Genomic DNA, 12,677 nt, shown 5'->3' with positions numbered 1-12,677 from the left:
AAGTTCCAAAGGAATTTTAAAATTAAAGTGACTGAGTTGCTGAGAAAAAAGTCACTTAAAATCAGCCAGCGGGAAGACTCCAAGTCTTGAACCTGGCTTTAAAAAAGCCCCACTGGGTTGATCCTGCAAATCACAGACAATATAACGGAAACTGTTTAAAATGACAAAAATATAACAATAGAACACCTTGAATAACATGATATGATAGAGGCATATGACTTCTGTAAAGAAAATAATAGTCATATAGTAGGCTACATTGAGTCGTATCCTCAAAATAATGGATAAAGGAGATTCAGTTGCGATAATTAATTTGACCTTTAAAAAAGCCTTTGGCAAATTCACTCTAAGAGGTTCTCAAGAAAATGTAAGCAGTTGTGAAGTAAGGAATGAAGTACTCTTGCAGATTAGAAACTGGTTAAGAGACAATAAAACAACAGTTAGGAATATATTGATCAGTGTGAAGTAAGATTTCTCTATAGTAAGACTAGTATTGTTTGATCTATTTAGTGATGGTCTAGAAAAGGGAGAGTGAATAGTGAAGTGGCAAAATTGCAGATGAGGAAGCATTACTTAAGTTAGTCAAGATGAAGAGGATTTGAGAAGATCTTCATAAGGCCTAAGAAAGCTAGGTGATTGGTCAGCAGAGTGGCAAATTAAATAATTGTTGATAAATGCAAGGTTATGCTTATTAGACAGAACAATTTAAACTAGTCATGCATGTTCAGGAAAAGTATTGAGGTATCACTGAAAATGTCTCCTCATTGTGCAGTTGTAGTTAAAGGAGCAAGCAAAATGTTTGAATGGCTGCAATAATACTGAAAATGCTATAATGCCATTATAGAAGTAGATGACATGCCTCTCACCCATAATTCTACATTCCGTTCTGCTCAATCACAAAACTATATCGGAGTTAGGAGAAATTCAAAAACAGACGACAAAATGATTAGCAGGCTGGTAAGAACTCCTTATGAAAAAACTTAAAAGAATTAAATTGCTTAGTTTAGAGAAGAGATCATAAGAGGTTCCTTTTATTCTTTCTTGTAATAAGAGAATATGAGGGTACTGAATTCAGCTGGTAGAAACAAATTAAAATTGATGAGAGAAATATTTCAACTGCCATCTAATAGGGACTTGCTAAAGTTTAAATGAGTAGATCTGTTGAAGCCAATGGGTCTACAAGCATGCTTCAGACGAAGTTATACAAAAGTTATTTCAGCGACAGGGACTTCCGAATTCATTGCCACAAGATGTCTTTTCAGAGCAAGAGCACTGCAGGAGTAAAATAAAGCTGAGGCAATTATACAGACAATGAGAACATCACAGTGTTATTAAATAGGATAAAAAAATAAGGTCCTCATGCTCCGAGGCATAAGCTAGATATGATTCAGGAAGAAATTTGCTCTATAGACAGGCTACATTACAAGCTATCCACTACAGGGTTTATTGCTTCTTCCTGTGACAATGGAAGTAATCCTTGTCAGAGAGAAGAGGCTAAACAACTGTAGATGGACCATCCAGTGTGTCAGTAACTAAGTTCTTTCCAGCAGTCCGAGGCCAGGACATGAATAATGGTTAAAATCCCTTTGTCAGGGGTCTCAAACTAAATTTACTGTAGGGCCAGTGCCAGTCCTCAAATCCTCCTAGGTCTCTGCCCCCCATGTATGCCCTTGCCCTGCCTGCCAGCTCCGGGTGATTCCCCGGGGCTCCTGCTGTCGCAGTGTGTGTGGAGGGATCCCAACCTTGCTGCTGCCCTGTGCCAGGCTCCCTGGTCATCTCGAGGCCATGTCCCTTGGGGGAGGGAGCTTGGAGGAAGAGATACAGTGGAGGAGAGGGAAGAGCAGGGGTGGGAAGAACTGGGATGGGGACAGAGCAAGGGCTGGGCTCGGGGGAAGGATACATGCACACCTCACAGGGCTGTAGGGACTCGTGCTGACAGCATCATGCAGGGCAGTTGTGGAACTGCTTGGGCCATAAATGGCCCATGGGCCATGAGTTTGAGATCCCTGCTTTATATTAAACTTGTCATTCTGTTTTTACCAGTACTTATATTTTCAAACTAACTTATTTATTGGAATTTTTTAAATACTACTGTAAGCATGCTAGCCAGTGCTCTGGGAACTTATTTCACCCATTTCCTATTATTTAAATAGGAATCCCTGAATTTGGTTCTAGTGAACAAGAATTTTTCCTTTTTCTTTTGTGTAATCTACAAAATTGTAACTTCGTATATTTTATTTCAATATAGGGATGTAAGTGACTAGTCAATGAGTCTCTCCACTAGTCGCTTCCCCCCCTTGCTGCCTTTGTCAGAGGTAGCAAGGGGGGGAGCTGGTGCTGGGGAGAGCCAGCTTAAAAGCCAGTTCCTTCTAGCACCATCTCTGTGGGGAGCAGGGGAGGCAGGGAGGTAGTCAGGAATCAGCTGATTTCCAGCTCACGCCCAGTGTGCACCTCTGCTTTTTTAAATGTATTAAGAGCCTGCCAGCTCCCCCGCCTATTGACTAGTCAATGGAAAATCCATCGACTAGTCGATTAGTTGATTAAACTAAATTTAACATCCCAATTTCAAAATAAAGCAAGTCATGGTCAGCTGGGTGATGCTGGTATTATCTGACACACGAGAAATTCACATGGGACAGACCTGTTGCCCTCTCTGAACTCTGTGGAAACTGCAGATGTGGAATTTTGAGCCCCTAGGATAAGAAATTGGGCTTCCACACAAACTTTGCCACCAGACAGAAGCCATGGCTTTGACAGCCTTCAAAAGGAGTCATAAATGGTTAAATATAGGAGCCGGGAGACATCGATTGGGGATTCTAAACATGCAGTCTGGCACAGAGGAACTCAGTGGGTCGGAGACAAAGTTGCCATACTGAAGGTGCATGCATTGCGACTATTAGCATATCAGTGCCTCCTTATAAAGAAGAAAGTCGCTTCTATATCTCAGGAGTGTAGATAATTAAATGTGTTGGCATTTTCATTACAAAATCTTATTTATGAAATATTACACAAATGTTCTGTTGTAAACAGGGTTTTTTTTTAAACCCCTCTTTGGTTGCAACAAGGAATTGGTTTCAGCATTAGCTCTTAATTTCTTAATTTTTGTTAATTTCAACTTTTAACATGTTAAAATTATTTCTGGCTGTAAATAATACATTTTCTGTTACATTGAGAATGTCATTTTGTAAACTTGGTGTGGCAAGGATTATTTTCTGCTGTGTATTTATTTATATAGCACATTCACAAAGAGGCCTGAGCTTGTTGGGGCTTTTGGGTGCTGCTACCATATAAATTTTAGCATCAATGAAATGTACTTTCACTGAATGTGGAAGGGCTGAAGGGCACCTGAAATTTGATTGCTTTGCTAACCTTACATCTCTGCAGACCTGTGTTCAAATCCTGTTTAGGTCACAAGTGGAAATGAGTGTGGTGATCTCAGCTGAGTGCCATTTTGTGCCAATTAGGCAATCACCAAATAGAATGGAACAATTTTACATCTCTAGCAGTTTCTGTAAAAGGAATATCCAGGCCTGGAATAGATGGTTGATTCAGTCCAGATTTAAAGTGCAGTGGGAAAGTTTGGTAGCATTATGCATTTTCTCTCCCTGTTATTAATAATGAATTAAGCTACAAATTAGAGAGTGAGAGAGTGTGTGTTCACAAGTGGTAACTCCATAGTTAAGATTGGCATCCCATTGTATTGGGCATTATACAAACAGGAAGACACAGTCCCTGCATGAAAGAACTTGTAGTATAAAAATACGGATGATAAAAGAGTGTTTGAGGTAACACTTGATAAATCAGAAAGTGATGCAAGCACTTTATCAAAACATGTCATAATGGACTTTCATTTACTGCTAGTATTAGTCACTGAAATAGTTTGTTGAGAACTATGTAGGATAAATAAAAACTGATTTTCACATGATGGAGGATTGAGATGGCACCTAAATTGATTACAGTATTTGCTATACAAATTAACGTTTTCTAGGTTTGTTCTGAAATTATTTACAGAATGCTATAGACCTTGCACTTCACAAAGTACTCAAACAGTGTTCTTGTCCAAGAAACAGCTGCCTATCAGAACTGAGGTGTCAAAACGTTATACAGGCAGTCCCCGGGTTACGTACAAGATAGGGACTGTAGGTTTGTTCTTAAGTTGAATTTGTATGTAAGTTGGAACTGGTACATATTGTAGGGGAAACTCTAGCCAAACATTTCTCCAGAGCTCAGTTTTATTCTCTCACACCTCACTTCCCTCAGTCCTTTATTCTCAAGCTGAGGTGTCTGCTGACAAAAGCTGTTCCGCGTCTCCCTGGTCTGCTGGGGGGGGGGCGCTAGCTTCGCATCTCCCTGGTCTGCTGGGGGGAAGCAGCTAATGCGGGGTTGCCTCACCCCGTTTGTAAGTAGGGATCCGATGTAAGTCGGATCCATGTAACCCGGGGACTGCCTGTACAGTAATAAGCAGCATGGCCAGGTCATAAAGGCTGATTCATGCAAAAAGAACCTCCGGTTTCTATGATGCAGAAACAGGACATATCTGGTTTTTTAACAGAGTTCAAATCTTATGTTCTTTGCTTATGTTCTTTACTTTAGGGGTACCATACTATTTTTATTAGAAATTGTTCTTTTAGCTAGAGTCTTGCAATAAAAGGTTCCCTAATGAATTGACACATTTAAAAAAAAGTGTGAGGACACATGTATAGGAGAGACTGTGATGGGGTGAGGTCACAGAAGACACCTGGGCGGTGCCTCCTGGATTGCTGACACAGCCACTGCTACTCACCTTCCTGCTCTCTGGGGCTTCTCACTGCCCAGTCCTGCTGGGCCAGCTCCACTGGTCTCCCCTAGCCAAGGCCCTGAGCTGAGATCACTGCAGTTTGGGACCCAGTTTTCTGGGGTATCACTCCACAAATAGGATCAAATCCACCAATGAATTATTTGGGTAAGCTCCCTTTAGCAATGAGAGGGGGAATGTACACTCTGTTTGTCTCTCTCCCCCCCGCCCTCCTCCCCCAGTAACAATCATTGGGTTTGATAGTAAGTAAAAGTGATTTTTATTAAGTACAAGCAGCAGGATTTAAGTGGTAATAGGTGAGAACAGGCAGAGCAAAGTAGATTACAAACTCAAAAGTAACAGAAAATGCTTAGATCATTCTAACACTAAAATCCTCAGCACAAACTTCTTATAAATTCACCCAAAAACCAGGGAAAACTCTTACTTCCCCTGGGGTCTCTGGTTCAACCCTCCCTGGGTGTGTCCAGCCAGCCAAAGACCCAGACTCCTACTTTCCTCTTGTTTTTAAAGATTCCCTCATTGCATGGGCCTGGCCACTCCCTACGTACCTCTGTTAAGCCTTAAGGACATTGCATGTGATTTTCCCAGACACTGAGGCTGTGCTTGATATCTTTCCATTTACACATTTAAAAAACATAAAGTATTCCCTACTCCATATGTCTAATTTTACACACACAAGTCTATTTATTTCCATAAGTCCATTTCATAAAGTGGGAGGGGGAGGTACGTCTGAGACCATTCAAATATTTGTATAACATTTTTCTTAAATATATGTGTTTGTTTTCAACCATATAATCAGGTTCATCAGCACCAGGACAGGGGAGAGACCTTCCAATGCCAGCTATGCCCTTTTACCTCCTCACGCCACTTCAGCCTGAAACTCCACATGCGTTGCCATCAGCACTTCCTCAGGACAGAAGCCAAAGTGAAAGAGGAAATCCCAGAAACTGAAGTCAAGGGCTCACCACAGCTAAATAATGATTCCTGCCCTGGGCAACAAAGGGAAGGAGGATCTGAGCTTACAGGAACAGCATCCATGTCTAAAACCCTTGAGATGCCTATACAGGCCAGTGCTGGTATCCCACCTTTAGTAGTAAAAGAAGAACCCAAAGATGACAACAGTATTTCCTCTACATCCTTTGCTTTCAGCACTATTGACAGAGCCACCAACAACACAAAGCTGAAAGACACCTCAGACTATGTGGCCAATACAGCGTCAGCATTATTTAGCCAGGACATCTCTGTCAAGATGGCATCAGACTTTCTCATGAAGCTGTCAGGTAACTGAATGGCAGGCAGCAGCTGCTGCTCCTCCTTACACCGTAAGATCCCCCTCTGTTCCGCATCCATTAATTCTTGGAATTGCCATAAGTGGGTTTTTTTTTCCACCTGATTTAAAAACATAATTTCCTGTTTGTTTTTTGGGAGGTCACAGTTACTATATTAGGGCACTGAGAATAGCACCTCTAGATTCTATATTAAGTCTGTGACCATAGACAAGTCCTCTTGGGCATAATTTTCAGAAATGCTGAGCCTCCCCAATTGCAGCTAAAGTCATTCAGAGCTCTTGCCCAATATCTCTGAGAGAATCTAGCCTTTAACCTTCCGCTGTCCTTTGCCATCTCTTAAATGGGGCTAATAACGCTTGACTCCACTTTACAGAGGTGTGAGGCCTAGTTATTCAAAGCTAATAAAGAATGGAAGATGTTACTTCATTTCCTTGATTATTATCATCAAAATGTTGGTAGCCTAAGAGGCATGTGAAGAACTTCTGAAAACCTTTTGTTTTAATTGAAATCCCTGTTTCATGCAGACCACGCTTCTGGGTTTTTTTCCCTCCCAGAGTGTTGCCTGCACACTAATTTTATGAAATGGACTATATGTGCCTGTTGTATTTTTTGTCTTCTCTTATTGATTTGACTAAACATTTCAGTTTTGGGAGTATGCCAGCGGTTGGGGGGTGAGCATTTATTAGCAAAACATCTTCAAAGATTGGACTTAAATTTAAAGGAGAGGAAAGTAAAACAGCATTGGTAGAGGGTCAGTTCTGTCTTACATGGAGATGGCAGTCCCTGTGGTGATTTCCATATGCCATTTCTGCCCTCTGAAGACTGAAAATATCCTTTTAAATGGAGAAGAACTGGTCACTGCAGTTCTTTAAGTGGAATGCAACTTGCGTTTCAGTAAATGTCATTGCCAGGTGAATCAGAGGATCAAAGTCTACTCTGATGGCCTTTTACTCAGCGACACTTCAGTCTTGTCTTTTGGAATGGCTTAATGTCCTCATCTGTCCCCAGATCTTTGTATCCCTGGGAGCACAGAGAATCTTACCTGAGAGCACAGATTAGGAGGAGGAGAGATGGAAAATAAAATCTCAGGGGTCATAGAGCCAGTCCAACAAAAAGAAAAAAGGTGAGAAAAAGAGGATTGAGAAGGCAGGGATGGAAATATCAAACAGCTCTCATTACATTTCAGAAGAAGCCACAGGACCCTCTGGATTTTAGATGTATATGTTGACATTTTTCCCTTTTTTTTGTTTTAGAAAAATATTTTTGTTGTTGAGTTTCAAACTTAAACCCTAGAAGAAGCCCATTTTTGTTGTGGTTCTGACAACTAGTTTAGATTAGTGGTGTGGAGATGCATGTTATGCAGTAAGTGGCTCTCTAGACCTCAGCTGTACTGCACTGTAGATAATAGAGCTCCTGATGGCTGCTTAGAGCATGAATTGAGAGCAGAAAGCAAGAGGCAAAACAGCCTGATAACTGAAAAAAACCACAACATTTTGATCTGTTGTTTTTCATGTAGCAGTTGATGGGGAGCTGTTTACAGTTTGGCAGACAATCGTGTTTTCAATGACTGATCTGTTGGCATCAGAAAAAGGATACAACTGTACATTATTCATGCAAAAAGACCCATGCAGTTATTTTATGGTGACTTACTAAAGGTCCTGAAACCTGACTTGTATGCACTGTTTCCTAGCAACATGCTATAAAGTCACTGGGGGAGTGAGATGTATCTGTAATTTTGTGTGTGTGCATATTTGGATGAAAATGTACTGCCACAGTCACCAAGTTTACTACACAAGAAAAGCTATGTTAAAGGGGAAGGAATGTATTTTCCACAGCAGTTGATATTTTGAAACATAATTTAATACTATGTTTAGTTGGTGCCATTACCTGTGCAATATGCATCACTATATAGCAGTAGCAAGCCTGATAAATATTATCTAGGGTTGGTTTTTTTCCTCCCGTTTCAGGCTTTTTCAGATAGTGTATTGAATCCTGTCCTTTTTTATTAGTTTCCTATAATGACACTATTAACTCTCAGACCTTAACTTTTCAAGATTATAAATCTATTGACTCCTCAATTGGCATGTGACAAACTCTGTCCAGAGAAATTGTCAAGCCACATGTGACTCTTTAGTATGTTTCAACCCTTCTGAAATAAAAGAAATAAACCAACTTGGCAATTTTCAAAACCAAAATCTAAATGAAAAAACCTGAACTACTTTCCAGGTTTAATCATGTAGGACTCAAACCAGTTCAGTTTAGAAGAATATTTGCAAGATGTTTGGGCTAAGGCTTCCTGGAGTTTTATTTTAAATGAGGCTGGTCTACAGATTTCATTTAGTTAGGAGCACAGGACTAGAAGGGACCTCCTCAGTCACTGAGTCCTGTCCCCAGCTGTAGTAAGGAAGCCAGTCATAGGATCCTCTTCATACCTTAATCATAGAATACTAGGACTGAAAGGGACCTCGAGAGGTCATCAAGTCCAGTCCCCTGCCCTCATGGCAGGACCAAATACTGTCTAGACCATCCCTGATAGACATTTATTTAACCCACTCTTAAATTCTCCAGAGATGGAGATTCCACAACCTCCCTGGACAATTTATACCTTATCAAGCTCTGTCTTAAAACTAGGGTGGTTTGCTCCAGCTACTATTGAAAGATTGTGCGAGAATCTCGCTCCTCTGATAGTTAGAAATGGTCTCCTTTCCAGCCTAAATATATTCGTGACAAATTTATATCCATTTGTTCATATGACAACATTGTCCTTTAGCTTAAATAGCTCGTCTCCCTACCTAGTGGTTCCTCCCCTCCTCCTCTCCTCTCCCGCCCCCCTTCCACAACATATTTATAGAAAGCAATCATATCTCCTAGGAGCCACCTTTTTTTTAGGTTAAATTAACCAAGTCCTTTTAATCTCCCATCAGAAAACAGGCTCCCTATTCCATGATCATCCTAGTAGAACTTCTCTGCACCTGCTCCAGTTCAACTTTCTAGACCATGGGTGAGCATGAGTTCACAATATTTGAGATGAAGTGCTCTGGAACTGCTTTGGTGCAATCCCTGGGAGCAGTCTACATTCTGGTTGGCCCAGAGTCCCAGCCAAGCCATATGCTTGGCTTCTGCTCTGCTACACCCCCTTAGGGTCTCTCTCTTTCATTGGGGTGAAGCTATTTGGCTTCACCGCCTCCTTGGACTGGGCCTCGGAGCCTGCAGCACCCCAATTCATGCCATGAGCTCCCTTCAGTGACTCCACCTAAAATGGGCATCTTAAACACTCACATGAAGCAATGCACCCTCCACCTTCAGCAACTGCAGTGGCTCTCAGCTTGGATCTGAAGCTTAGTGCCCTGGCCCTTGCTACCTGGGGCTGAAGCCAAAGCCTGAGCAACTTTGTTTCATGTGGCTTCCTCTGGTGTGGGGCCCTATGCAGTTGCCCTCATGTTACCCACTAATGCCACCTCTGGCTTTTATATGAAGAAAGGCAGTAGCTGTGGCACAGGTGGGTTGTGGACTTCTTATAATATGTTGGATGGGCCTCAAACAGAAAAAGGTTAAGAATCTCTGGCTTATTAGAGGTGTAGAATACAGTGCAGAAAGACCTTGGTTAGCAGGGCAAGAAGAAGGTTACTTGTTGGTCCGTCCAGGTTAGCCCAGAATCCCAGTGTGTGTCCTTGGCTCTTGCTCTTTTATCTTCTGTTCTTTGTGTGCAAATTGCCCAGCAAGTCACACTTGGCCCCTCCTCAGTTTCATTCTCCAGCTGATCAAACTAGAGATCACCTTAATGGGTGATGCTTACAGAGTAACAGTTGACTGGGACCTGGGAGCAGCCCCCTGCCCATGGCAGGTGGCTCCAGTCCTGCTGCACCCCTGTGTAGGGCTAGCAGCCCCATGTAAAGCTCAGAGCCTCTCCTCCTCCCCCCACCCCCATTGGAGGCCCACCTCTGCATTAATCAGATATACTAGTTTAGCTGGTTAACCAATTAAATGGGATTTTACATACCTCTGTCAAACATGGCTGGTTTGCTGCAGAGCTGTGGACCATTGATGATCCTTAGTTGCTAGGTAGCAAATATCCCAGGGGTTGGCTTTTCTATTGTCTTCATGGACTTTCCAGTGACATGAGCCACAAATTCAAGACAGCTAGGCTTTGGCCACAGCTGAATGGTAGCCTGCCTGAGAGTGAATAGCCCTTTTCCACCTCTGAGATGACCATGAAGCATATAAGAGAAACTGAGTTACAGTATTCATACAAAATATTACAGAAAGTTCCCACTCCATTACATGAGGTCTTTCCTGTGCCTTGTACAATGACATTAATGTCTACTAGCACTGCCTTGCTTGATACATTTCCTAGGATTGTATTTGCACTTTTCACAGCCACATCACATTGATCACAGTCCTTTTGTTTTTACCAGTGCATCCAGGTCTTTCTCCTCTTCTGTTGTTCCTCAAGCTTATTCGATTCTTCCTTTAATAACCCAGAATTTTTCTGTATTGATACCTCCCATATTTTGTTGTCAGTAGATTTCATTAGCACTTGCTGATCTTTTGTGCCAACGTCATTAATTAAAATATAAAACAAGATTGGTCCCAAGATTGATTCTTGAGAAACTCCCCTAATAACCTCCCTCCAGCTCTACAGTTCTCTTTTTCAGTGTTGCCAGTATCTTACCCATTTAAAGTTTTTTTTTTTCTACTAATCCCCATCTTCTTCAGTTTAGTAATTTCTGTTTAGCTTGACAGATATTGATTATAATCATATTTGTTTGACTCTGTGCAGTGATCCAATCCGGCAAATCATTTAAGCATGGGCTTTATTTTTTTGCATTTCCTTAAGTGCAAACATGCCTAAAGTTAAACACAAGCTTAAGTGCTTTGTTGAATCAGGGCAAACCTGTGTTTTCATTTTGTTTTAGTTGGTTTTCTGTACATCAGTTCCATACATAAACCGTGTAGCTGCATTTGTAAGTTAATCTGCAGAGTGTTAGCTTCTGTTTTTATGGTTTCAATTTTAACAGATTCCAAGTATGCATCTGTGTAAAAATATTTGCCCTTCCACTCATTTTAAAAAATTTATTTCCTTTTGTTATAAAACAGCGTTTGCTCACATTATGCTGAACTGCCATGGCCAGCATAGAATAATAACATCCTTAGTGTGCTAGTTTTATGCACAGTGTTTACTTTTCATCACATTTTAAAATGAATGAGTTTCATTGAAATAAATGTCATTCTTGAGCTACTGATTTCAAAGGGACTTTGTGTGGAAACAATAATTGTAAAGCATACTTCATTCTCTTCCTCCTCCTTGTGTTCACCCAATTGCATTGCACTAGACAACATTTCTTTTCATCTTAAGATGTAACATTTTCAGTTGTGCTTTGCTTCTACAGTTCTTTTTATGTTCAAATTGGTCATGTGTAATACTCTGATAACAGGAGCACTTGTAAATATATAAAGTTTGCCCAGTCTTGCTTGTTAAAGAAACTATAGCAGGGGTGGAGAACCTAAAACAAGAGGGCTTCATGCAGCCCTCTGGGGTTGTCTGGATCCAGCCCTTGAGGCTCAGAGCTCTCCCCCCTTTAGCATTGAGGAGGCCATGCTGGCAGTCCAGCCCCTCCATCGCCTAGGGTTGCCAGGTGTCTGATATTTTTGGTTCTTGTCCGGTATAAAATTCAGAGAATACCAGACACCTAAGATGTCCAGTATTTTCTGAATTTTTCCCCGGTCAGGAAGCCAAAATGACAGGCACCTGACAACCCTACAAACACTCAGCACCTGCCTCTTCCCCCTGAGTCCCCCTACCCCAGCCCCCATGCATACCTGGTTCCCCAAGGCTGTCGGCCCAAAATGGCTGCCGGCCAAAAGACATGTTCCTATCCCTGTACTTATTCTTAAAGGGTACATGCTGTTTTAATGCTGTTTTGTTTTAATTTTTTTTGGCTTAAGTCCTTGGAGTCCTTTTTTATTTTTTTTCTTACTTTGTTCCCCCCTCACCCCCAACAGAATTTTTCCCGGTGTTTTTTTTTTTGGCGGGGGGAGGTGTTCCGTATTTTTGTTTCAACAATCTGGCAACCCTAACCACCCCAGTGCAGGGCTGGAGCACACAAAATCTTCTAGCCTATGCTGTGGTGTGTGAGGGGAATGTGGAGAATGTTTTTTTTCCCTTCTCAGTCGCGGGCTACGTCAGTGAAGTTTTTGGTTTTTTTTTTTCTCTGCTTCTTGTGTGAGGCCCCCCCAACTGATTTTTCTGTGTCAGTGGACCCCAAACCAAAAAAGTTTCCCCACCCCTAAACTATAGTTTATATTCAATGAGGGAGGGGAAACCTTTTAATTCATGACTGATGTGATAACTATACAAAGGTACATATTTTAGGAAATAATACCATCTTTGATTCTGATGATTGTGCAAAATACTAAACTCTGTGCTCATGTTTTCTCAATTGAATTCATTGATAGAATGATAAGCTCCTAAATCAGCTCACTGCTACATACAGTATATTAGGTAAATTCCATGATTAGTTAGAAAGATTATCCATACTGTGTGGGTTCTTGAAAACCTTTGTGCTTCTGTGGTGTCAAACAAACTCTCCCTTCAA

At 41.3% G+C, this 12,677-nt stretch overlaps 1 protein-coding gene across 8 annotated transcripts in view; it reads left to right on the top strand.

The window, feature by feature from the left end:
* Positions 1 to 12,677, top strand: part of ZNF827 (zinc finger protein 827) — a 146,266-nt gene that overhangs the window by 41,730 nt on the left and 91,859 nt on the right. For all 8 annotated transcript variants that reach the window (XM_075929980.1, XM_075929976.1, XM_075929977.1 and 5 more), the window contains one exon: positions 5,592 to 6,072. In XM_075929980.1, coding sequence (XP_075786095.1) covers positions 5,592 to 6,072 — 481 coding nt within the window. The remainder of the gene's footprint in view (positions 1 to 5,591; positions 6,073 to 12,677) is intronic.

The sequence above is a fragment of the Pelodiscus sinensis genome, chromosome 5 (assembly GCF_049634645.1).
Source record: "Pelodiscus sinensis isolate JC-2024 chromosome 5, ASM4963464v1, whole genome shotgun sequence".
Lineage (NCBI taxonomy): Eukaryota > Metazoa > Chordata > Testudines > Trionychidae > Pelodiscus > Pelodiscus sinensis.
The sequence above is the reverse complement of the archived record's forward strand: the minus strand, read 5'-3'. Positions and strand labels throughout refer to the sequence as shown.